The sequence below is a fragment of the Artemia sp. Qi Xiang Cuo genome, chromosome 5, assembly GCF_049724085.1.
Source record: "Artemia sp. Qi Xiang Cuo chromosome 5, ASM4972408v1, whole genome shotgun sequence".
Lineage (NCBI taxonomy): Eukaryota > Metazoa > Arthropoda > Branchiopoda > Anostraca > Artemiidae > Artemia > Artemia sp. Qi Xiang Cuo.
The window spans coordinates 80,151,476-80,178,685 of NC_142798.1; the positions used below are offsets into that span (position 1 = coordinate 80,151,476).

General features: G+C 34.9%; 1 protein-coding gene across 1 annotated transcript; it reads left to right on the forward strand.

Moving 5' to 3' along the window:
- On the forward strand, positions 1-26,407 carry LOC148952592 (uncharacterized). The gene is made up of 5 exons (XM_089089029.1): positions 1-96; positions 6,731-6,885; positions 14,550-14,661; positions 21,529-21,671; positions 26,151-26,407. Exons 1-5 carry the CDS (start codon positions 73-75, stop codon positions 26,335-26,337), a joined length of 621 nt encoding a protein of 206 aa, XP_088945155.1. The 5' UTR covers positions 1-72; the 3' UTR covers positions 26,338-26,407.
- The last annotated feature ends 803 nt before the right edge of the window (positions 26,408-27,210 follow it).

A 27,210-nucleotide genomic window follows, 5' to 3' on the forward strand; every position in this document is an offset into this window, starting at 1 on the left:
AAACTTATTCAAGGAAATCTTTTGTATTAAGTTTGAGGTTTGATCTTAGCTAGTTTTAGTTTAGCAATAAACATGGTGCTCACACTGTCAATTCAGGTAAGTTTCGAAAATATTATATGTCTTATCATTATAAACTAACAATTAATAAAACAAAACTAGTCTATGGAACCCCTTTCTGGAAAAGAACAATTTAGTTGGATAATGTTGTTGGAATAATCACGGGCATACGTAAATTCTTCTCTAGGGGGGGGGGCAGCTTATTCTGTGATTAAGGGGGGGGGGCGGAAGTTATATTGGCAGTTCTTAAATCCTGACATTACCAGCATGTTCTATCATACCTCTGAAATATTTATTAATAAGTAATCACCAAAAATCATAAATCATCAATAGGTTTTAGCATTAATCAATCTTCTTGGATTAGAGCTAAATCTTTCCAAGACATTATGGATGATTACTTTTCGTTTGACTTTCGTTATGTCATTCTTGCTGTTCTTTTACAGCTTTTTCAACCATCTACATTTTATCAACTGCTTTTTTAACCATTAACCTTTTTTCAACTGCTTTTTCAGCCATCTGCTTTTTCAGCCATATCTAGTGTAAATTTTCAGCCATTTGCTTTTTCAGCCATATCTAGTGTAAATTTGAATTTCTAGGGACGGAGGGTAGCTGCCCCCCTCTGTCCCATTGGAATAATGTAGTTGGAAAATGTAAATAAGCTACATATTCAAGGAAAGGCTAAAAGTACTTATTAATAGTGAAACAAGTTGCTATTTCACTATGAAGCAAAAAAAAAAAAAAAAAAAAAAGTAATACGTACGCGTTTTCTGGAACTTATAGAGTCCATCGTCTATTATTACAGAGATTATAAAAAATTATTAAAAAGCAGGCTACGTCCATAGTAAATAATTTTGGTAGAGAGGAAGTGGAGGGGGTGGGGCAAAAATATAAAAAAGAGGTTGTTATAGATATGGTTCAAAGAAATTGATAAAATGGAAACAAACAGGAGATTTGGAGGAGGGCGAATGCAGCAGCCAATTATTTTACTGAAAAATAGCCGTATTCGACACAATTGCTGTTTGAATATTATATTTACATAATGAAAAATTATACATCATCCTGAAATGCTTAGAATTGTTTACAGTAAAACTTTTTACGTTTTCTTTTTTTTATATCTAAAATCAGCCTCCTTCTCGTAATTGAATTGATGTTGAAACTTTAAACGAACAGATTATAAGTGGAGCTCTTTACTCTAAAGTTTTAAAAAGCTATTCTGAAAGCGTTGATGAGTGAAGCAAATGTGCAACTGATTGCCTTTTAAAGTATCTGTACTGAAAATTCATTTATGGTAAACGCCATCAGTAAGCTCTTCCGTTCCTGAGATATTGTAAAAAATACTATTTTATTCTATTATATCTATTTTATTATAATAAATCTATTCCATTTTATTTCACTTCCTTCTAGAGCAGTTGTTCATAGAACATTAGGAACAAAGGTCAAAATTTAGTGAAAAGATTCAGTTAAAAAGAATTAAGAGTTAAAATTTAGTAATAAGATTCAGAATTGAGGAGGGGACAGTCCTCTTCCTATACTTAATACTTTCGGTCTGTTTTAAGTCTTAGCGACGCCTTTTACTCTTATTTGAAAAAGGTTATGTTTTAATTTAGTTTTTGTTCGTTTTTACAACCACACCCAGAGCGTTACCCTTCATCTGACAAGGGCTACCAACCCCTTAAACCTAACTCTACAAATCAAAGTTTAACTTCTGCAGAAGATGTCTGCAATAAATATAGCCATTTAGTGTATTTGGTTTTCAAAATATAGTACGATTATCCAAAGTTAACTTCCGTTTGAGCAATAAAAGACAAGGTTTTTATCCCCCCTCCCCTCAGCGCTCATACAGAACGCTACACAAAATATATATAACCAAACAAAAAACCGGCATTGAAGTCAGGGTCGTGTGTTTCATTTATATATATATATATATATATATATATATATATATATATATATATATATATATATATATATATATATATATATATATATATATATATATATATATATATATATATATATATATATATATATATATATATATATATATATATATATATATATATATATATATATATATATATATATATATATATATATATATATATATATATATATATATATATATATATATATATATATATATATATATATATATTTCGTGTGAGCAATACAAGGCGAGGTATCCAAGGAGTCCCGTGTTTTTCCCCATATTTCTCCTGGTACCCAGTTTAGAAGTTTGTTAGCTCTGACTGAGATTACGGAGTCACGCCGCTAACCCCCTTCCCTAACTAATTATTCAGTAACACCCGAACTATAACCCCCTACCCCAAGAATACAGGATTCCAAGTTCAGTGCCCAAGCCACACCAGGACGGCTAAAAGTAGCTGATAACCAATCTAAATACCAAGCATAATATAATAGAAGACAAATTTGTCCGTATGTCAACTCATTATAATTAATACTTTGTTGCTTTCTATATAGAAACACTCATATAGTTCAATGTCACGTGTCACTCACTCAGAAAAAAGTCATTCTAATCCACTCAGCAAACACCTGGAGACCATAATGTGTATAACAAGTACCCCATATGATGTACCTCAAACAAGTACCTCAGATAATGCTCGTCCTGCTTATTTCAAATGCTAGTTCAGTTTTCCCTAAAACGTTCAGCAGATCATAAATGTGCTAAAAACGTTCACAAGGAATATATTTTCGGAAATAAAAATGCTTATGCAGTGTAATAACCAGTATAATAATTATACAGTGTAATAATTAAGCTTTTTAGTGAATTTCACAAAATTTTTCTTCCTTTGAAGAAATAATTTCATGTATTCACAAATATACATGCAGAAAATAGCTGAAAACCAATTGCTGACTACTAATCAAAAAGGGTCAAGTTATTGCTTAAATAGTGTTAACAAATTTCAAGGAAATTAGAAGTTGTAAAATCAGCACTTCTATTAGTCGTCAATGGTGTAAGGTATCTTAATTTTTTTTTTTAAATGACTTATTGGCGCTTAAAATACATTAAATAAACAACAAGTTTTTCAACTGAAAGTAAGGAGCAGCTTTAAAGCTTAAAATGAACCGAAATTATTACTTATACGAGGGGGATCGCCCCCTTTTAATTAAACGACCCTTGTGTTTCAGGAGTCGTTTTTGGAGAATTGGGCTAAAATTCGAACTTTAGCACAAAGAGCAAGGTGTTGAGGAGGGAGCACCCCCTCATACGTAATAACTTCCGTTCGTAAGTTTTAATCGTGCTCCTTAATTTCAGTTGAACAAACTTGTTTTTTTTATTGAAAATGAAAAAAAAACAAGTTTTTTAAACTGAAAGTACGGAGCGACATTAAAACTTAAAATGAACATAAATTATTCAGTATATGAAAGGGGCTGTCCTCTCCTCAGCGCCTAGATCTTTACGCTTAAGTTTTTTATTCTTTTAAAAAATAAAGTTTTGAGACAGAGTCAAACTTTAGCGAAAAGAGCGAGGCGTTTAGGAGGGGACAGTCCCTTTCATATGCGGAATAATTTCTGTTCGTTTTAAGTTTTGATGTCGCTCCTTACTTTCAGTTTAAAAAACTTGTTTTTTTTATTTAATTTTTGAAAGTTTTTGAATAAATGCAGGTTTTGATCTTGGCTCACCGTACATGAATAATTAAAACAAAATTTTCATATTAATTTACTTTTATTTAGTTAAATGGCTTTCTCGAAACTTATTTAATTTTATTTACAAACGTTTTTATTAGTAATAAATATACGTAACTTACGACTTAACTTACGTAACGAACTTCTATATTAATATATTTTTAATTTTTTTTATTAGAGGGTTTGCCCCCTAGTCAATACCTTGCTCTTTAAGCGAAAGTTCGAATTTTGTTCCAATTCTTTAAAAATGACCGCTTAATCACAAAGGCCGTTAATTAGAATAAATAGCTCTTATGAAAGTACTAAAACATCTTATGGCTTAAAGAGCGAGGTATTGACTACGGGGTGAACCCAATCATATATGTAATATTTTATGTTCGTTTAAAGTTTCGATGTTGCTGCTATTGCAGTTGAAATACTGGTTTTTTTATATTAGATTTCTGATCTTTTTTTAAATAATGCTGGAAAATCCGGCGTCCCCTTCATAGCAATGTCCCTTCCCCCATGAAAACTTACTTCATGGAAATATCCTCCCACATAACCCCCGACCCCCCCCCCCCACTACCAGGAAAAATCTCCCCTGAAAACGTCTGTATACTTCCAAATAACCAATACTATATGTTAACATTGGGTAAAGTTCATAACTTTCAGCCCTCCCCGCGGGAACTTCGGGGGATTAAGTCATCCTAAAAGACATCTTTATTATACTTTCGGACATGCTAAACAAATGGCTATCTCAAAATTTTGATCCGGTGACTTTGGAAAAAAATGAGCATGGGAGGTGGCCTAGTTGCCCTCCATTTTTTTTTCACTTAAAAAGGGCAATATAACTTTTGATTTCCCTTCGATTGAGCCCTCCCACGGTATTCTAGAACCACTGGGTGAATACGATAACCCCTGGGGAAAAAAAACAAACAAACAAATAAACACGCACCCGTGATCTTTCTTCTCGCAAAAAATGCAAAATTCCACATTTTTGTAGATAGGAGCTTAAAACTTCTACAGTAGGGTTCTCTGATACGCTGAATACGATGGTGTCATTTTTATTAAGGTTCTATAACTTTTACGGGATGTTCCCCGCTTTTTTCAAAAATCAGCCAAATTTTCTCAGTTACTTAACTTTTGATAATTAGACTTAAACTTGATAAAACTTATATATTTGAAATCAATATTAAAATCTGATTCTTTTGATGTATCTATTTGTATCAAAATACCGTTTTCTAGAGTTTCGGTTACCATTGAGCCGGGTCGCTCCTTACTTACAGTTCGTTACCACGAACTGTTTGATTTCTGATCGTTTTTTGAATAACGCCTTGAAAGCTGGCAAAATCTCCCAGTGTAAAATTTCTTCCGAAAAGTTCATCCCCCGGAAACATCCCTCTCCATGAAAAATTCTCCTCGTGCAAAATTCATCCAGCACTAAATTCGTCCTCCCCTCCCCAAACGAAAAATGTTTGCATATTTCCCAATAAAAAATGCTATACATAAACAATGGACAATTTTATAGCTTTAATACCTTTCCCCAGAGCTGTGGGGGGTCATGTTGTCTCCAAAGACACAGTTATTGGGCCTTTCAACTATGCTGAGCAAAATAGTTATCTCAAAATTTTGATAGGACGATTTTGGGAAAAAAGGGGTGTGTGAGGGGACCTAGTTGCCCCCCCCCCTGATTGTTTTGATAACTTAAAAAGGTACTAGAAATTTTAGATTTCCGTTAGAATGAGTCCTCTCCCGATGCTCTAGGCTCACTGGGTTGGTAAAATCACCCCTGGGGAAAACTACCAAACAAACAAATAAACCCGCATCCGTGATCTTTCTGGCAAAAACTACAAAAATTCCTTTTTTGTAGATAGGAGCTTGAAGCCTCTGCGGTAGGGCTCTCTGATACGTTGAATCTGACGGTGGGACTTTCATTAGTATTCTATGACTTTCAGGGGGTGTTTTCCCCTTTTTTCGAAAATCAGGCAAATTTTCTCAGGCTCGTAGCCTTTAATGGGTGAAACTAAATTTAATGAAACTTATATATTTGAAATCAGCATAATTAGCCGGGTTGCTCCTTACTTACAGTTCGTTACCAGGAACTTTTTGACATTAAATGGGATTTATTATAAACTATTTAAATATTTGTATCGAATCACACATTATATTGTTGTCAACTTAAGGTCTAAAAGTCTAAGGCTTTAAGGTCTAAAAATTCCCAAAATCTAATCTCTATTGAATTAGTTAAAACAGCAACAATTAGGTGAATTCATCGACATTTTAGGAATCAACAGAAAAAAAATTGTTTTAAGAAAGGACTAGTGACTTTTATCTAGCCCAGAGATGGATCTTTTAGGTCGGTATAAGTAAAATGGCCTTATAATGACCTTGTAATGACCTTGGAAGACTGCTCTAGATAAAAATCTTCCAAGAAGAACCCAAAATACTTGCTTGTTCTGGGCTAAATAAACACTGAATAGACAGGGGTATAATCACTGAGGATCTGAAGAATAATTTTGTAAACAAAATTAAAAGTTTCAGCTAGAAAATAAATGGTATTCAGGGGAAGTGAAAAAAAAACTACTGTAGTAACAACTACAATGCCTAATGAAAATTTAATCTTTTAAATTATTATACTAAATTGAGCGAGGAGAAAGTGATAATTAAAAATAAAGAGAAAAAGATGACACAATAGGCCCACGCGGAATTTTATTTACGTTGATCTATTATATTTTTTTCGCGATGGCGCTGAACAAATAGTAGCAAATTAATTTATTATTTGTTAATATAATGCAATAATTTCGTCTCCAGGTGCTTATGAATGAGCCTAGAGTTGTTTGCCGTCTCTCATATATTGTCTAAGCAAGGGTGGTAAAGTTTCCCCCCATGAAATTATACAAGAGGTGATTTCCACCAAACAGATGATCTGCAGAATAGAACAAATTATTTTTTCATATTCTAATTAATAATTCAGTCAATAGTTCCAAAAATCACTCTAAGGAAAACAAAGGAATCAATTCATACGAATTAAAAGAATTTCTTTCAGGTTGCTTTGGTAATTTTGTTAATGTCTGCTGCCAATGGAGACCCCAAGTATCAAGATAAGGGTCACAAGCCTGGAAAACATGATTATGATGCAGTACCTAGCTGTGCGAAAAAAACAAACGAGAATTTTTGTTTGGAAGACAATGAGTACCCCGAGTAAGTTATATTTATTTCATTCCTCATTCCTCATTCTTTTATTTCATTTCTTCTAAAATTACCATTTTACCGGAAGTCGCATTTATTTCATTTCTTAGCTTTTAAATTACTATTTCAGTAATTACGTTTATTAAAATTCATTTTAATAAATAAAATTATAGTAAATAAAATTTTTATTTCAGTAAGCTTTTCTTAACACATATTGAAAGGTCATAATTCACATGAGAGAGCCAATTTCTTTCAAATTAAATTTCTCAACTGCCACCTCTTTCACATCATTCAATAATTTCCTTCTTCAGCTTTACTCTTAAATAAATTGATTAAAATAAAATTAATCTTCTTTTAGAATAAACATAAAACCTCTGCATTTTATCAGTTCTAGGCCTACTATAAATTAGGATTTTAGAGGTCCATAGACTGCTGGCCTTATGGCCCATTGATGCTCTTAATTATTAATTAATAAGAACTTTTTTCTAGAAAAGACAAGTTCCAAATAAAACTTAAGAGCTATATTAAACCAAAAACGAATAGAAACGAAATCATATAATAATTAAGACTTGAAACAAACACAAATCACTTTTAATGAATAAATGAGACCCAAAATAAACAAAAATCACAATGAATAGGCAAACATAACAAACATACATAAATTACATACATACTTAAAACAAACATAAATTACGACAAACAGGAGTAGAAATAACGCCCACTAAGCCTTCTGCAGGCCAGGACGTCATTTGCACTTTACTGAAAACAGAACATATTTTAGCAAACTGTAAGTAAGGAGCGATGCGGCTCAATAGCAACCGAAACTCTAAGACAAAGAGTCTTGACAACAATAGGCAAATCTAAAGAATTGAATTTTGACGCTTATTTAAAATATATAAAATTCATCGAGTTTAATGTCACCCATCAAAAGTTACGAGCCTGATTAAAAAATCACACCATCAGTTGAGCATATCAAAGAACACTATTGTAAAGTTTCATGTTTTTATCTGTTATAATATCGACATCACAACAAAAATAATGATACCTCAAGGCTAATTAAGGATCATAAAATGTGAGTGTTGGTGCCTGTCCCCTTCCCTCCCTGTCAAAACCTCTAAATGGCTTGACTCTCATTTACACTTCATTGAAAATTTTGAAGAGCATAGTTTTATATCTCAAAACAGCAACGACAACAAATCAACGACAGGAAATCACCACAATAACAAAGATTACTGAAGAAAACTAATGAAAGTAGACTAATTTAAAAAAATATATATAATGACATTCATTCCTGAAAATCTCATCAACTTTCATTTAAATTAGTGTTATTAAAAAGAAAAGCATAAGGGACACTAAGAATGAAATCTGATTCTTTAAACTGGTTAACATATACATAAAAATATACACAAAAATACGTATACACATAACATATACATATATGTATATGCGAGCACGAAGTTTAAAAGTAAAGAACGTGTGCAAAAAATTAGCTAAAGATGAGCCGAAAATTTATTCCCTGATTGCCGCAGCAAAACACATAGACTACCATCAATTTCAAGTAAGTTACGTAACAAAAAGTGACTGATCGATTAACTTAGTGACTAATGTATTATTTTAATTTAAAATAATACAAGCTTCTAACATAACATTTTATTTCCAAATAGGAATTGAATAGAAATGTGTGTATCATTGAACAGATAGAAATCTAAGCTATGCGTTAATATGCTTATTATTAAAATTCTCCAAGATTATTTACCTAAAACTATTAGCTGATTGACTCACCTACAGGAGAATATTTAAATAAAAAAGAACTAGGCTATCCTATCAGTGGCAGATCCAGGGGGGCGAGGGGCACCCCCTAACATAGCATAAAGTAGTGTAATTTACTTAATTAACCCCGGTTAGCGTTAATTAAAGTTGCTCCTGCCGCAAGTTTGTCGGATCAATCTATTTCCCCCCATCCCCTAAAAAATCTTGGATCCACCACTGTATCTTATATTATTGTATTTAACTCTTTGGTTGACTGTTGACATTTAGATAGATTCCTTTTTTGCTTCTGATTCGAGAAAGATTGCTTTTCTTGCTTTATTTTAACGTATTCTGACTAGCCTATATTTTGTTGGGAAAATTAAATTAAAAAAACAAGTTTTTTTAACTGAAAGTAAGGACCGACAATAAAACTTAAAACGAAAAGAAATTATTTCGTATCTGAAAGGGGCTGTTCCCTCCTCAACGCCTCGCTCTTTCAGCTAAAGTTTTTTATTGTTTAAAAAAAAATATAGTTTTGAGAAAGTCAAACTTTAGCGTAAAGAGCGAGACGTTGAGTAGAGGACAACCCATTTAATAAATGGAATAATTTCTGTTTGTTTTAGGTTTTGATGTCGCTCCTTACTTTCAGTTAAAAAAACTTGTTTTTTTTATTTAATTTTTGAACGTTTTTGAATAAATGCAGGTTTTGATCTTGGCTCACAGTACATGAATAATTAAAACAAAATTTTCATATTAATTTACTTTTATTTGGTTAAATGGCTTTCTCGAAACTTGTTTCATTTTATTTACTAATGTTTATATTAGTAATAAATATACGTAACTTACGAATTAATTTACGTAACGAACTTCTATGTTCATATATTTTTAATACGTATATTAGGGGATTCGCCCCCTAGTCAATACCTTGCTCTCTAAGCGAAAGTTCGAATTTTGTTCCAGTTCTTTAAAACTGACCGCTTAATCACAAAGGCCGTTAATTAGAATAAATAGCTCTTATGAAAGTACTAAAAAATCTCTGGCTTAAAGAGTGAGGTATTGACTAGGGGGTGAACCCAATCATATATGTAATATTTTCTGTTCGTTTAAAGTTTTGATGTTGCTGCTGTTGCAGTTGAAAAACTTGTTTTTTTATATTTAATTTCTGATCTTTTTTTAAATTATGCTGGGAAGTCCGGCGTCCCCTTCATAGCAATGTCCCTTCCCCCATGAAAACTTCCTACATGAAAAGATCCTCCCGTATAACCCCCGACCCCCCCCCCCCCCACTACCAGGAAAAATCTCCCCTGAAAACGTCTGTACTGTATACTTCCCAATAACCAATACTACGTATATGTTAACATTGGGTAAAGTTCATAATTTTCAGCCCTCCTCCCGGGAATTTCGGGGGATTAAGTCATCCTAAAAGACATACTTATAATATTTTCGAACATACTGAACAAAATGGCTATCTCAAAATTTTGATCAGGTGACTTTGGGAAAAAAATAAGCGTGGGAGGGGGCCTAGTTACCCTACATTTTTTTGGTCACTTAAAAAAGCGCACTAGAACTTTAATTTCCATTCCAATGAGCCCTCCCACGATATTCTAGGACCACTGGGTCGATACGATCACCCCTGGGAAAAAACAACAAAAAAAACAAATAATCACACATCCGTGGTCTTTCTTCTGGCAAAAAATACAAAATTCCACATTTTTGTAAATAGGTGCTTGAAACCTCGACGAGTAGGGTTCTCTGATACGCTGAATATGAGTGTAATTTTCATTCAGGTTCTATAGCTTTTACGGGGTCTTCCCCCCTTTTTTCGAAAATCAGCCAACTTTTCTCAGGCGCGTAAGTTTTGTTGGGTAAATACGGTAATACGGAATAATTTCTGCTAGTTTAAGTTTTAACGTCGTTCCTTACTTTCATTTAATAAAACTTATTTTTTTTTATTTAATTTTTGAACGTTTTTGAATTAATGCAGGTTTTGATTTTGGCTCACCGTACATGAATGATTAAAACAAAATTTGCATATTAATTTTACTTTTATTTGGTTAAATGGTTTTCTCGAAACTTGTTTAGTTTTATTTACGAACGTTTTTATTAGTAATAAATACACGTAACTTAGGAATTAACTTACGTAACGAACTTCTATATTCATATATTTTTAATACGTTTATTAGGGGGTTCTCCCCTAGTCAATACCTTGCTATTTAATTTAAAGTTCGAATTGTGTTCCAATTCTTTAAAAATTACCCCTTAATCACAAAGGCCGTTAATTAGAATAAATAGCTCTTATGAAAGTACTAAAAAATCTTTGGCTTAAAGAGCAAGGTATTGACTAGGGGGTGAACCCAATCATATGCCTAATATTTTCTGTTCGTTTTAAGTTTTGATGCTGCTCCTTACTTTCAGTTGAAAAACGTGTTTGTTTTTTTTATTTTATTTCTGATCTTTTTCTTTAATAATGATGGGAAATCCGGAGCCCCCTTCATAGCAATGTCCCTCCCCCCATGAAGACTTCCTTCATGGAAAGATCCTCCCATATGACTCCCTACCCACCCCCACCCCCACCCCTACCAGAAAAAATCCCCCCTAAAAATGTCTGTATACTTCCCAATAACCAATACTATATGTTAACATTGGGTAAAGTTCATAACTTCCAGCCCTCCCCCCAGGGACTTCGGGGGATTAATTCATCCTAAACGACATAGTTATCATATTTTCGACCATGCTGAACAAAATGGCAGTCTCAAATTTTGATCGGGTGACTTTGGGAAAAAAGGAGCGTGGGAGGGGGCCTAGTTGCTCTCCATTTTTTGGTCTCTTAAAAAAGGCAGTAGAACTTTTAATTTCCATTCGAATGAGCCCACCCGCGATATTCTAGGACCACTGGGTCGATACGATCGCCCCTGGGAAAAAACAAACAAACAAATAAACACGCATCCATGATCTTTCTTCTGGCAAAAAAATACAAAATTTCACATTTTTGTAGATAGGTGCTTGAAACTTTTACAGTAGTGTTCTCTTATACACTGAATTATTAACTTTTGTTAATAATTAACTTTTAGGGTGTGATTAACTTTTAGGGGGTCTTTCCTCCTTTTTTCTAAAATCAGCCAAATTTTTTCAGGCGCGTAACTTTTGACGGGTACAACTAAACTTGATTAAACTTATATATTTGAAATCAGCATGAAAATTTGATTCTTTTGATGTATCTATTGGTATCAAAATTCCGTTTTTTAGAGTTCCGGTTTTAGAGTTCGTTACCACGAACTGTTTGAGCAGGAAAAAGTCCCGCTTGTTTCTTTTCAGGATTCATGTTTAGTAACAAGGAAACTTTGTGCAGTGAAGACATCTTAATATTTGTATAACAGTCATAATAGAAATCGTATAAGATCGGGACTTTAGAATAAAATTTGCATTCAGTAAAGCACAAATGACTCTGTCACGCTTGGAAAGTTTAGCGGGCGTTATCTGTACTCCTGTTAGTTTTAAGTTTGACTTGACAGTTCAATATAATTGCTGTTAGTCAAAATGTAAGTAAGGGGAAATTACGTACTATTCTGCCCTTGCTCTAGGGACTAGGGGGGTCACATCATCCCTGGTGTTACATTCGTTTAACCTTTAGACGATTAAAAAAAAAAAACGGCAGCTATCTCAAAATTTCGAGTGAATACCCTTGGATTATGGAGGGTGGGTGGAACAAAATGCATGGAAGGGAGGATAGTCGCCCGACAATCACTTTCGACTGTTAAAAAAGCCACCAGAACTTCAAATATCTAACTCCAATGCTATTGCAAATTTTTCATTTTGATGTTCAAGACGTACATAGCGTCTTCTGATTTAGCTATAAACTTTCCACCAGGCCACAATTCGTCATCCATTTGATCACCCGACGTTCCCTGAAATTTCCACTTAATAAATAAAGCCGTTCCTAAGATATGGTACACACACCGCACAGAAAACTGACAGCACCTAATGTCTTTTTAATTTTTCTCGCTGCCTTACTGTGCTGTAATTATTAGTCCCACAGGATCTTATAGTAAAAAAAAGTCATTTTTTCAGAAATAAATAAAAAATTTGCTGACTTTCTTCCTCCTCCCAAACACTGAGTTTGAATTTCTCTTAACCCTTTCTTCCCCTCACTTTCTTCCTTATCATCTTTACTTATTATCGATGACCTATCTATAGTATCTTTCGAATTACCTCGCCTCCCTCAAGCTAAGATTAAAGGTTGACTTGGCCCTCCTCCAGTGCCCCATTAAATATTAAAATTAATCTCATCCATTGCTGAGATATTGCAGACACGGTATTATGATAACCTGGAGGCGCATAATGTAGCCTATGTTGATTTTGTTCAATATCACCTTCAACGTTCACTGAAAGTTTTGTCTTAGTATCCTCAGCTGCTCCTGAGATATAGTAGATACTCTGTTTTGACATCCTTGGAGTATATATAGTCTTGATTTATCTCGTTACTTAACCAGACATTTATTATAAGTGTCATACAAGCTTATAGTACAAAATCATTATATTTGTCAGGATAGGAGACAAAAATTGTTTAGACTATTCCCTCACCAGGAACTAGACTTGAATTTTCCTTTCCCCATCCTCTCCTTTTTTTGTCCAGCAGTACTTGAGAGTTTCAACTCCATCCCCTAAGCCGTCCCAAAGATACTGCAGACATGGCATTTTAATGAACTGGACACTAATATTATATCTAAATACACATCTATTCCCCCCTCCTTTGCTAAGTTAAAATTAAAGTAGATTTTACTACCTCCCTTTCCAATACTCCCCCGAAGCTTAAACTTGATCTTTTAAGCCGTTCCTGAGATATTACAAATAATTTGAAAAATTCTTGCAATCTCCTTCGGGTACCCGTGTCGTTTCTTAGAGCATATTCTTGGAAAGCTCAGAGAATCTTGCCATGGCAAAGGATCCATAAGACTTTATTGCTTAAACTGCAGATCCAGCCTAGAGAGAGACTGTTGACTGCTCGCCAACAGTCGGACGGTCCTGTGCAAGCGTAACTGCTTCTGAATGGTCTGCACAGATAAAAGAATATATATTACAAAAACAAGAGGGATGAACGAAAATTGAGATACTATATGCATACTAACACCACAGATACTTAAAGACGAGTCTCAACTGCCAGGCTACTGGTCTCGACTGACTTTAAATACTCCGCCTGACTCTTAGTAGGAGGTGCAATACGTCCACGATCGTAAATTAAGAAGAAATTTAGTATGCTTATAACAATCTGAACTCAGCTTTCTTATATTACTTGGAAAAATTATTCTAAAATGAAGAGATAGCTAAAAAATGTGGTGTAGCTAAGGCAGGTATTAGATGACAACGTTGTTTAATTCTTATTTCACCAGAAAAATTTGTTTCGATAATCTTGTTTTACGCTGGGTTATTTATACTACTACTACTACTAACAACTCACCGCAGCACCCAACCGCCTGAGGCCAACACAGCTACGCACGCTCCTCCTCCCTCCCAATCTATTCAAAGCCTCCCTTTTTACAACCTTCTACGAAGTTCCCATTTCCTTTAAATCTTTCTTTGTGACGTCCTCCCACCCAAGACGAGGACAACCTGCTTTCTGTTTAGCCCTAGATGGTTTTCCGAAAAGAACAATATTTGGCAATCTGTCACCCTTCATCCGTACAACGTGCCCTAGCCACCTCAACCTTTCCATTGGACTATTTCTGGATTGGGCTAAATGCTGCTTTGCAGGACAGCATTGTTTCTTTTTTTCTTTGTCAAACATATTCCACTTTAAGTCAGCCTTAAACAGTAATTTTTGGGCAACATCCTTATTGACATATTATTTTAATCTTACTATTAAATTGCCTGATAAATGCGTTTTAATAATCTTATTTTACGCTTGGCTAAATCTTATTTTTATTCTTAAGCTATGAAGTAAAAAAAGCTATAGAAGAGCATTTTGCCACGTTTGACCAATTGTACGCTGATGTACTGGACCAAGGAACAATAGATTCAGTAGACGGGCTGAAAACCATAAAGGTAGCTATAAATATTTTATTCAAAATTCAAATATTAAATTAATAAAAAATTCGAATAAATGATAGCTACAGATATTTGATATTCTTTACTTGATAATTAGAAATATTGAAATAAAGGCAGCGGTCTATATTTTAACTTGAGCTGGCGTACATAAGGCACCTGAACCCGCAGCTGGTGACGCACTGTCCGAGTTGACACCTGCTTCTCATGAGCCCCGGACAAAATTGTATGCTACTGAAACGGTTGATTCATAATGTTTTACCCTTGGAAACTATTAACAGAGCCAACAATCTTGTGCAGCCAATAGTAAAAAGCCACGTGCTTCCCGTGCATTGTTTCTTCTGTTTTTTTTTTTTTTTTTTTTTTTTTTTTTTTTTTTTTTTGCTGCCCGCTTGGCTTTGGATGAGGTGGTTAAGAATGAAAATTTGGAGTCATTCACTTCAAAATTTGAAGTTCTATTGCCCTTATTAAGAGTCAAAAGTGAATGAGGAGCAATAAACCAGCCTTCCATGTTCCTTTTTAACACCCCCCCCCCCATAACTAATGGTCTGGGCTTGAAATTTAGAGTTAGCCATTTCGTTCAAAATAGTCTAAGGTTTCAATAAATATGACATTATTTGAGGATAATATAAAAACAAATGGTTTAAGATCATAGCCCCCCCCCCCACCGCAAAAAAATGGGATCCGAGAAGAACCATTTTTCTGATTAGTCTAAAACTTATATCCTTAAATAATTGGGCTTGGAGGAATCCAATGCACAGAAACAATAAAAGACATCGACCCCCCCCCCCGAAAAATGCTCCAAAATCCTTTATTTTCATCGGATTTATATTCATCGGTAAAGCTTTAAGTTCCTGGGCCAGCTAGACTCTTATGTACATTAATAACATAAATTTGGGACCAATGTCCCCCTTCCAGAGGCTGGCAAAGCATTTTTAATACATATTTTAATCAAAATGGTTATCTTAAAAGTATGATCAGAAGTCTTTCGGGGCTACGGTAGTGAATGGCTAAAACGGGCGCAAGAAGGAAGATGGTTGCCCTCCAATCACTTTCAAATCTTAAAAAGGGTACTAGAACTTTCTTCCACTAGGGAATGAGCCCCCTCCGAAGTTTTTACGACGTCTCCTCCCATACGAAGGGGCCTAGTAAAAGCAATAAATTATAATAAAGGCAATTCTTAATATAATAATCACTGGTTACATAGGGAGCACTAATGCGCTGCCTGTGAACTACTGAACTGCGACGATGAATTATGCCTCTAAAATTAAATGTTTACATCAATAATTCTTCGACAGTATTAAGGTGATTTCGATGGTTTTAGGCTTTACCAGAATTGTCAGTCGATAGAATTTGGGCCCTACTCGAGTAAAAATTATTATTTTATGGCAAAATGGCAGAAATCAGGACTTAATTGTATTATATATATTGTGATAGTTCCAGCAATACCTGGCACCTAGTAAAGACTGAACCAAAGTTAATTCGTGAATGGTAAGCATTTTTTCGGTTAATCTTAATAGTAGAAGTTTATGATGAAAACATTTTTATGAGAATTTGGAGGAACAGGAACAAAACCATGGAAGATGGTGTCGGATAAAAATCAAGTACACTATTGATATCCTTATGGTCAAAAACAGTTTACAAGAGTTACAGTATCCAGCCTTGAACAATGAGGGAAATTACTTCTTTGCAGTGACGTACTTACTTACTTAGACTTAGTTCCTCCAACGCCGTTTAGCGCATAAGGCGACAACGGTGCCTCTCCACGACAATTTCTGAAGAGCTTGAGACCACAGATCTTCCAAAGATGCCCTTGCCAAAGTAGCCTCTTTCTCTAGGGATTGGCCAAATGTCGTTCCCTGTCGTCCATGTCTTCTAATGCCTGGGGGGGGACCCAATACCAAACATCATGGGGGAGCCTGCCATCGCCCATACGGACCATATGACCCCAATGCCACCATCTACTACTTAGAATTTTTTCAACTATTAGTGGTTGTTCCTTCCTTTCACGTATGACAGCGTTCGTAATTCTTTCGAACCAGTGGATCTCCAGGATACGTCGAAGACAGTTACTTTCAAAACATTGTATTCATTTCTCAAGCTGTTTTGTCAGTGCGCATGTCTCGCATCCATACGTTAGTACAGAGAGGACATTGCTATTTAGGAGTCGGAGTTTGAGCTTTAGAGAGTACGCAGCGTTTTTCAAAATTATTCTTAATTTGGTAAAAGCATTGCCTGCACAAGTAATGCGTGTAGTAATTTTACGCTCGAGACCTCCGTCAGAATTGATGATACTTCCAAGATACTTAAATTCTGTAACCTCATCTAGCTCATCTGAACCAAAATTCAGCGGCCGGGCCGGGGTTGTGTTTACAGTGTTACGCATAACCTTCGTCGTTTGAGTACTAATTGACAGTCCAACTCGCCCGGTTTTGTTCGAGAGCTCGGTGATGTTCAGTTTCAAGTCTTCTCTAGATGAGAGAGAAGCACAATGTAATCAGCAAAATCACCGTCAAAGACAGTAAACTTCTCATTCAACTGTATCCCTCCAACAAAATGACAGGACCGAAGTACATAGTCAATGAGAATCGTGAAGAGCGCAGGAGAGAGGATACAACCTTGTCGTACACCAGATTTTATCTGGAATCATTCCGTCAGGTCTCCACCGTTGGTTCGTACGGTTGATAGCTGATTTTTGTATCAAGCAACAATAATACTAATAATCTTGTCTGGGAGTCCATAATATCGTAGTAATCTCCATAGTGATTCCCTATGTACAGAATCGAACGTCTTAAAGAAATCAATAAACGCTATTAATATTTCAGTTTGCCACTCGTTCGATTCTTCAATTAGAATTCTTAGGCTGAATGTCAGATCAGCACAAGATCTACCTGACCGAAAACCGTGTTGCTCATCTCTCAGGATCTCTCGAGTGAATACGATTCCGGAGTATTTGACAGAGAACTTTACTTCCTATGGACTGTAGGGTAGAACCTGGCCAATTGTTGCAATCCATGGTTCCACCTTTCTTAAAAAGTTTTATAATGACTCCTTTCTTCCGATCAGTCGAAACACTCTCGGTTTTCCATCTGATTCAAAATTTCGTAGAAAGGCTTCATCAAGGCCGAGGCGCCATATTTCAATAATTCAGGTTGTATGCCATCAATTCCGGTAGCTTTGCAGTTTTCAGGTTGCTTAGTACGGTTTTCACTTCCAGTAGGCTAATGGGTTCTACGTTGATTCTATGATCGAAGAGCGGAACACCAGGCGGAGGCTCCATGGAATTTACAAAGGGAAGAAAATTTAGTACTTCGTTGATGTATTCTCTCCACCTGCTATCAATATTTTCTTTCCTCGAAAGCAGTTCGTCAGTCTTAATTTCAACAGCGCATGCCGGCTTTCGGAAGTCACCAGTGATCTCTTTGGTTATTCGATACACCGTTCTACTGTCGCCTTTGTTGGCAGCCGCCTCAACTTTGGCTGCTTTTGTCTCCAAAAAGCAACGTCTGTCATTCTTCCTGGACCACTTTACAGATTTGTAGATTTGTTTTTATTGGGCCTTGAGTTTGTCTTTGTACTGAGGGGTGACGTTACTATCACAGCTGTCTAGCAGGATCTTTATTTCTTTTCTCTCTTGCATGAGAGAAAATTTTAAAATATTTCTTTTCTCTCATTTTAAAGCTATTCCTCATATATACGTGCTCATTATAAATTTTCCCATCGTTTTTAGTGCCATATAGCACTAAAAACGGCACTTTTGGTGCAACTTCTTAAGTGGAAGAGTCTGGAAGCACAAAACCGTACCATTACAATAATTATGGTCCAAAGCCCTTAACTGGAGGTTTATAAGAACCCCTCACATATACTCCCCCTCCAGACCCTCTTTGTAATTTTCATAAACAGCCTACTCATCTTAAAAGTAAAAGATTATTGCGAAAACAAGTTCACTAAAACTAAAAATATTTCAACGAAAAATCTACCAAAAATTAAGTTTGAATGATCAACAGTCTTGAAATGAACCTTCAAACTTCACTCTGCGATGAAGCCTGTGTGCTAGTTCTAACGGCGGTAATTGAGGGAAGACATATCCTTGCCCCTTTAGTTTTCTGCTCCTGCCTAGGTTTTGAAAAACCCCTTTTTTGGTCATTTAATTGGAAAATGTACTTTTTCATCAGAAAAAAAATATAGGAGAAACAACTTAAACTTCATGGGAATGTACTATCAAGTCAAATTCACAAAAAGCGATTAGATATATATAGAAGCTTTTAAATGAGCCCTTAAACATCTCTATTTTGTTACAATAGCCTTCTAGTTTCTGCTAGTCAGCAGTCGATTTAAAAGGCCCTGCACTCATTATGGCTTTTTCAGGAATAGTGGGCTGAGTAAAAAGAGCTTTTTGTTCATGGAAAAACAAACGTTCCTGATAAACATGTATTATTTTGTAAAGTATGGATAATGAACTTTATGTTATAGACGGAAAGTTTTCCGTAGCTGTCAAGGCTGACTGCAGTATTTTCTAGAGGTGTCTTATCTCCCCTAGATCGGTGATGGTTAGAAATTATATTAAAAATAAGTTTCCAACTAAAACTAAGCTCTGATCTTCATTTCAAGTAATACTAAGTATATTTCTTACAATTTAAGATTGTACATTACTCACTATTGGTATTATAGCTGGCGGGAGCAAAATGCTACCTGAAAAATCAATCCAATATTTCTGTATGCTGTTCAATGACTTTGCGGTTATTAAAAGAATATTTAATTTTATGCTTATGTGCTTAAGATAATTTTAATTGTATACTGAAATTACTGATGTCACAACTGGTGTAAAGCTATGAAAAGCCTTATAGGTTAAGAAAGAAAGAAAGATTTATTAAAAAAAACATATCAACAAAAAATTATTACTTCCTCCCCTAAAAAGCAAAGCTTGTCCGTGGGGAGGTAGAGAAAACAATATCCTTAAAACAAAGAAAACTTGGCCACCGATACCACTAATACCATCATACTAAACAATATATACAAAATAATATCAAATATTATACTTCCTCTGGGAACATCATATCAACAAAACCCTCACAATCAATAAATCAATCAATCAATCAAAACTCATATTCAGCAAAAAGCAGTTCCTTAATGATTTTATAAAAAATATTGGGGTTACCAATAGTCTTAATATCACTATTCAAACTATTCCATTTCCGTGTACCTCTATAAAAAACAGAAAAACATGAACTGGAAGAAATACCTCTAGGTACACAGAAGTCCGCGCTATCCCGTGTATTATGAGAATGAACAGTAGCCCTAATGGACAATAAATCATCAAAACAACGAGGCTGAACATCCTGCTGCAGTCCAAAAATAAACCACAATGCATAGAACTCACGAAGGCCTGCAGCCGGCAAAATTTTTAAAGTTGGGTAAATTTCTCGAACAGATATACGTGGAGATATACCGGCTAAAATTCTTACGGCATGATTTTGTACAACTCTTATTGGTTTTAGGATAGAAGAAAAAGTAGAGAGCCAAATACTCGAACAATAAAGTATATACGGGTTTATTAAAGAAAAATAAAGATGGCAAAGGACAGACTTGGGAAAACAATGTTGGAGTTTCTTCATTATACCGAGATTTCTTGCCAAAAGTTTGCTAGTTAAAGTTACATGTTCCTTAAAAGATAGAGTTTCATCTATTACAATCTCAAGGTATTTAAAAGACGCAGTCCGTTTTATGACGCCATTGGGCATATCTAATTCCTTGATCCATGGGTAAAAGTTTGATGATAGCGAGAAAATAATAAAGTTAGACTTAGCCATGTTAATCCTTAATTTATTTACCCTCTGATGTATATTTTCTATTTCTGATGAAATAGATGAAATCCCAAATCAATTGGATCAAGAAAACCAAGATTTTTGGATAAAAAAAAATTTATTTTTTGACTATGATTGGCTGTCACCTGGATTTAAAATATTAAGAGAAAATTAGATTAGCTAGAAATTTGAAAGCAACTTCAAACGTCAGCGGTTCAGTCTCATTGTGACAGTACTTTCATAAGAGCTATTCACTATAATAAGAAAGAAAGAAAAAAAGAGAGAAAAGAAAGCAAAAATAAATAAAGAATAATAATACTACAGGGACAGCAACTACATACCATATTCATGCTGTAAGGTTGCACTCACAAACCAACAAGCAATTGCAACTTAATTTAAATTAAATCAAATCAAGTCACCTCCAAAACAAACAAAACTAGAATTCATACTTGCTTAATAATTTTTCTTTCAATTTTCCTTTAAAATCACTAAAATTTTCTATCTTCTTCATATCATTATCCAAATTATTCCCTAAATTTATACCCTTTATAATAAAAGAAAACGTGAATCGAAAGGGGATCGATCCCTGTTTTAAGATTACTTCTCCCTTTATCTAAAGTTAAACAGGTTATTTCAGGCTTTTAACTTTTGGTGACTAATTCTAAATTTAAATTGAATTTGCATATTTGAAATCCATAAAAGCCCAATGCTTTTGATGTTCATGTTAATTTGTTTCCCATATTTCTTATTCCTATTTTCTTTATTAACATCTATCTATATCTATCAATATCTATCTATATCTATCTATCTATCTATATATCAATATCTATCTATCTATATCTATATCTATCTATATCTATATCTAACCAACTATCAATATTTTTTCAAAAGTATCTTATATCTTAGTGTCTGTTTCCGATCCTTCCGCCTTCTTAGGAAAAAACATAGTCGTGATCAAATGATTGGGATATTCTATAATTTGTTGTTTTCATGTATCTTATTACTAATTTGTTTCTATTTATTACTATCTATCTATTTCTATTCGACTTTTCCCTTCTCTTAGGAAGAAACATATTTGTGCCCAAGTGATACCATTTACGGCAGGCCTTTGAGAGCCATCAACTCAGAGGGGAAGTGGCGAATTATAGTTAACTATGAGGATAACTACAACAAATATACTCAGACTATAAGGATCGAACAATGCAGGTAATTTGTCAATATTTCTGTTCATACATAGGGACAAAAAGGGGATGAAAAGAGAGATAGCTACCCTCCAATCAATGTCAAATGAAAGAAGGATTTTTCAATCTTCGATCCATGAGCCTCATCCCAAATTCCTATAATAATTTATTTTCTATGGCATCCGCCAGGTCTTTTAAGGTTTCCAAATTCTAAAGCAAGAAAAAAAATGAACTATAATAAAATAATTGAATTTATCTTTCTATCTTACCATATAAAAAAAATTGTTCATAATACAGTGAGACTAAACATAAACTTAATATATTTAGTCCAAATATAAACAATAATATATCCGTCCATAAACAATTAATATTTCAACGTTAGATGGCAAACATGCCATCTATTAGCAAATATAGACAATTTAAATATATGTATTTGTTTGAAGAGGTACTCAAGAAAATAACAATCCATAACAACTAATGTTTCTGATATTCTGTTTTGATGTTGGCTCTCGTAATGAGAGATTATTCGAATTTGGCTCCACCACTTGTAAAGCTTCCTTTTTTCTCTTTTTTTTATTTATGACAAAAGAAAATCAAACATAATTTAGATTAGTGTTGCCAGATGTATAGCTTAAAATTGCGGCGCAGTGACAGTGAAAATGCACCGAAAGTACCATTTTCCTTGCAAAAATGCTCGAAATAAACGATAAACCAAAAAAAAGTGCCAATTTGAAAAATGCATTGTGTAACTGCCTCAAAAATTGCCCAAATGGCGCAAATGCACCCTATCTGCCAACGCTGATTTAGATCTCGTTGCTGTCACACTAAAGGTCGTATCGAAATTTTCACCCCTTGGAGATAATTTACTTCCTCAAAGCTTTTATTCTTTTCTTCGAAAGGAGGGTAAACAGAGTAATGTAGAAACGTACATATGAAATGTAACTTAAACAGAAAATATTAAGACGCCGTTTTGAAGAGAGTACTCTATTTAATTTAAAATATAAACTGGATATGACAAAAAATTATAATAAGGAAAAAGTTAAAGTAATTAAATTAGCCAATGCTATAGCATAGAATTCATGCGAGTATCATTTCAAATTGCAAAGGATAGGACACTTTGATCCAAAATCCTACCGCACAGTTTACCCCTCTGGCGGTGTTGCCAACACGGTCAGTTCATAAAGCGCTGCAATTGCCCAAATGTGCGTGCTACGAATCTATTTTCAGTGCTACAGTCAAAAATTTGGCTGTAATAGTGCAAAATAGCACTTTTGTGCTACAGCCGGCAACCTTGAGCAGGTGCTACAATGCTACACCTAATGAAATAGTACTATGATAGCCCTTTCGTGCAGCAGGCGGCAACCCTGCCTTTTGGTCCTGCTAAATTGATTAATGACATCTGAAACGTCACTAGACTCCAGTTCTGATGAGAAGCCTAGGGTCCAAATTCAACACATGCCAATCAAAGCACATGTGGGATGTCAGGGGCGTACACAGACCTCATTTCAGCAGTGGGAAGGAAGTTTTTTTTTAAAAAGACAACAAACTATAGATTTAGGCAAAAACATTTTGGGATGAGTTTCTCTCTGCTATCAGTTTCCCCATAAGCTACAAGCTTGAAAAGTCAAGGATAGTTAGAGAGCTTAGAAAGAAAATACAGGCGGACAATGAAAGCCATTGTGACGCCATTCGCATGAAAGAAATTTTTCCGCAATTAAAGCTGTAATGGAATGTCCCCAAAGTTTTGACCTATCTGCATCGTTTTTGAGGTTAGAAAATGTTAGTGTGTCAATTTTCAGAACAAAAAATACCCAACCGTTCTCGTTGAAATATATATATACAGGGCCGTATCCAGGATTTTTTTTTCGAGTGGTTTTTTACACAAGGACTTTTTTCGGGAGGGTGTTACACACTAACTTCAAAAAAAAGCATAAAAAATTTTTTTATATACATTTTTGTTACGTTTTTATGAGTCAGACAAACATTTCGGGGGTTCAAACACCCCCCCCCCGTTTGGGTACGACCTTGTATATATATATATGTGTATCAAACAGTTTGTGTTAACGAACTGTAAGTAAAGAGCGACTCGACTCAATAGTAACTGAAACTAAAAAAAAAAGTATTAAATTTGATATTAATAGATACATCAAACGAATCAGCGTATTATACTAATTCCAAATATATAAGATTCATCAACTTTAGTGTTATCCATCAAAAGTTACGAGTCTGAGCAAGTTTGCCTGATTTTTGAATTAGGGGGGAAACACCCCCTAAAATTCAACGATTCTTGATGAGAATCCCACCATCAGATTCAGCGTACCCGAGAACACTGCTGTAGAAGTTCCAAGCTCCTATATACAGAAATGTGGAATTTTGGTATTTTTGCTAGAATACAGATCAGGGATGCGTGTTTAGGCTACTAGTTTTTTTTTTTTTTTTTTTTTTTTTTTTTTTTTTTTTTTTTTTTTTTCTAGAGGTGATCGTTTCGAAATAATAGTCCTAAAAGATTGTGAGAGGACGCATTCGAACGGAAGTTAAAAGTTCTAGTGTACTTTTTAAGTGAAAAAAAGATTGGAGGGCAACTGCCCCCCCCCCCTTCCACGCCCATTTATTTCCCAAAGTGATCTTTCCAAAACCTTCAGATAACCATTTTGTTCAGTATAGTTGAAATATCAAATAATACGTCTTAGGGGTAAAGTGACCCCCCAAAGTCCGTACAGAGAAGCCTGTAAGTTATAAAATTTGGGGGGGGGGATTTTCCAGGGAAAATTTTACACTGGGGGAATCTGACACAATTCCTATACGAAATTTTGTAAACTCAATTTTTTATGTGGAGATGTTCCGGAGGAAATATCCGGGGGCTATTTTCCACATGTTTGATTTCCGGAAAAAATTCTACGGAAGGGTGCATTTCTGGAGTCATCGAGATACTGATTAGAGATTAAAGTCTTTTTCAAATGAGAGTATGCTAAGGATAATTTTTCAAATTGAATCGTTCGTAAGACATTTTACAGGGACGGTTATTTGCAGCGAGGATGGAACTGTCTGAAGGGAAATTGACGGGGGGGGGGGGTGCACTTTACGTTGCAGAAAATTTTCCGGGAGGAGGTTTCTGTGAGGGGGGTACATTTCATGAAGAGTGAGCAAGATTTACCGGCATTATTTGAAAAACGAACAGAAATGAAATCAAAAAAGGTTTTCAACTGAAAGTAAGAAGCAACATTAAAACTCAGAACGAACAGAAATTATTCCGTTATGAAGGGTTACCCCCTCCTCAATACATTGCTCTTTATGCTAAGATTGTTAACACTTTCAAAAAGCTTGCTATTCTAATTGAACGGCCCCTGTGTTTCAGTAGTCATTCTTAAAAAGTTGGGACAAACAGTCAAACTTTAGGGTAAAGAGTAATGTATTGAGGAGGGGACAACCCTTCATATACGGAATCAATCTGCCAAAATTTGGCAGAGAAATTGAGTTTGTAGAGAAATAGGGAGCTTGGGAGAATAGGATTGTTTAAAAAGAAAATAATAGGCCAAAAACTTATTTCCAAATTCTATCTGGGGGACATGGTTCGGAATTAAGTTTCGAAATTGTCAAAACGTTTTCCTTTTACTATTATTAAATTTTCAATTCCTTATAATTAAGCTATTGCAACACAAAAACCTTAATGTAGATTGGGATTTCCCATGAATTTTATGTCTCGACAGTATATTAAAATTATAGTTACATGTACGATACTTAAAAGATTATTATCAAGTATGGTTATTTAAAGCTCATTTGTTTTTTAACAAAGTTTCAGGGTTTTCATGGCACTTACATAACTAATACACTGTACACCCAACTTTTGTAACTTTGGCAGACTGTTTTTTCCACCTGAAACATTTGCCAAGGATGGTTATGGTGTGCTTTACAGAAAAGATTCAGTGTGTGAATCCTTTCATATGCCTTTTTTAAGGTTTTTTCATAGTAAAAGACATAAAAATACATAAGGATCTTTCCGCTCTCCACCACTTGTACATCATGGCGCAAGCCTATTCCACAACAAGTGGCACACTTTTGCCACGGCGCACCTCTCCTCTATCCGTATGACATACTTCGAGCCACAGGTGATATGTATCTTCTGTCGTCTACGATTTTGAAAGTAGGCAATCCATAGGAAAGACATTGAAAGTATTTGCTAAATATTATAAAGTACGCAAGAAGAAAATTATGGAGATAGCAGGACAGAATTAGTTACAGCTAAATATATCATAAATTGACTCACTAGGATAAAGGAAAGAGATCACAAATCGTAGAACCAATAATTATGTATTCCCTCAAAATGACCTGACACAATTTGCCGCATATCATTTTTTCAAATGCAGCACAACTTCCTAACATGTAACAACTTCCTAACATGTAACAACTTCCTAACATATTTGAAGTTGGTGTGCATTTAAAATAAAGCTAATATTTTCCCACAAAACTTTGACAAAAGCTTCATTAATACGTGTTTTCTTTCCAGACCTCAATTTGAAGGAGGACCGTGCCCAAAAATTCCAGCCTGCTATGAAACCCGCTGTCTTCAGAAAAGTGTATATCACAGAATGATTGCCTACGACCCCTATGAGTACAAGTTTCCATTTTTTATTGAGTCATTTAAATTACCTGCCAGTTGCGCTTGTTATCAAGGTGGCTTTGAAAGCTACTAGGCATACAGCAGCCTTTTAGAATCTATTTTTATAATTATTTTTAATACACTTAGGTATTTTATCTTCTTTATTAATTTTTCCAAACGTGTATCTTTTCCAATAGTTCAGTAAACATTGTCCATTCTATGAATATCCTCATTTTCAACGATCAGAAAGCAATGCTTTTTTTGATCGTTAGGTTGATTTCAAAAATTGTTTTTTCCAATTAAACCATAAGTTAGCTAGATACTATTCCCCAAGTACGAAGAGCCTGGTAAATGATAATTAATTTTTACAGTCTAGTCTTGAAACACTAAAAAAGTAAGAAAAGAAGAGAAAGCCCGGCTGACATCTGGATGGTGCCTTCCAGCTGCCCATAAAAAACAGTCTTAAAACTACCTTACCCTTAGACCCTGAATCTTGCTTTGCCTTCAGAGGTGCGTAGGGCATTCAAGAAGAGTCGCCAGCTATCCCTCATCGCGGCAGCCTTCCATATATCTTTCCATTCGGGTTGAATTGGGGCATTGAGATTTTCGAGGTCTGCCCAGTAGCTGCATCGTAGAGTGTTTATAGGCGTACTCTTTCTCTGGCATCACGTGACAGCCACTGAAGAACGACCTACAGTACTCGACTTTCACACATGTAGATCACCGAGGTATCTACACTTCCTATATTTTATTACTTTGGTTATCAGTGGCTGAGATGTTTTCTGTTGTACAGCGGCGTTCGTTACTTTTTGGACCAGTGGATATTTAGAATGCGCCTTAAACACATGTTTCCGAACGCAAGCAGATTCTTTTCAAGTTGTTGATCTCTCTCCCAAGTTTCAGAACCATAAGAAAGTGTTGAGAGGACGTTTCTGTTGAAGAGCCTCAGCTTGAGTCAGAGAGAATA

Excerpts from the sequence above, each read along its gene's own strand:
- LOC148952592 (XM_089089029.1), top strand. The coding sequence starts at position 73 with ATGGTGCTCACACTGTCAATTCAG. Across the intron at positions 97-6,730 it reads TGCTCACACTGTCAATTCAG|GTTGCTTTGGTAATTTTGTT; the intron begins GTAAGTTTCGAA and ends AATTTCTTTCAG. Across the intron at positions 14,662-21,528 it reads ACGGGCTGAAAACCATAAAG|GAAGAAACATATTTGTGCCC; the intron begins GTAGCTATAAAT and ends CCCTTCTCTTAG.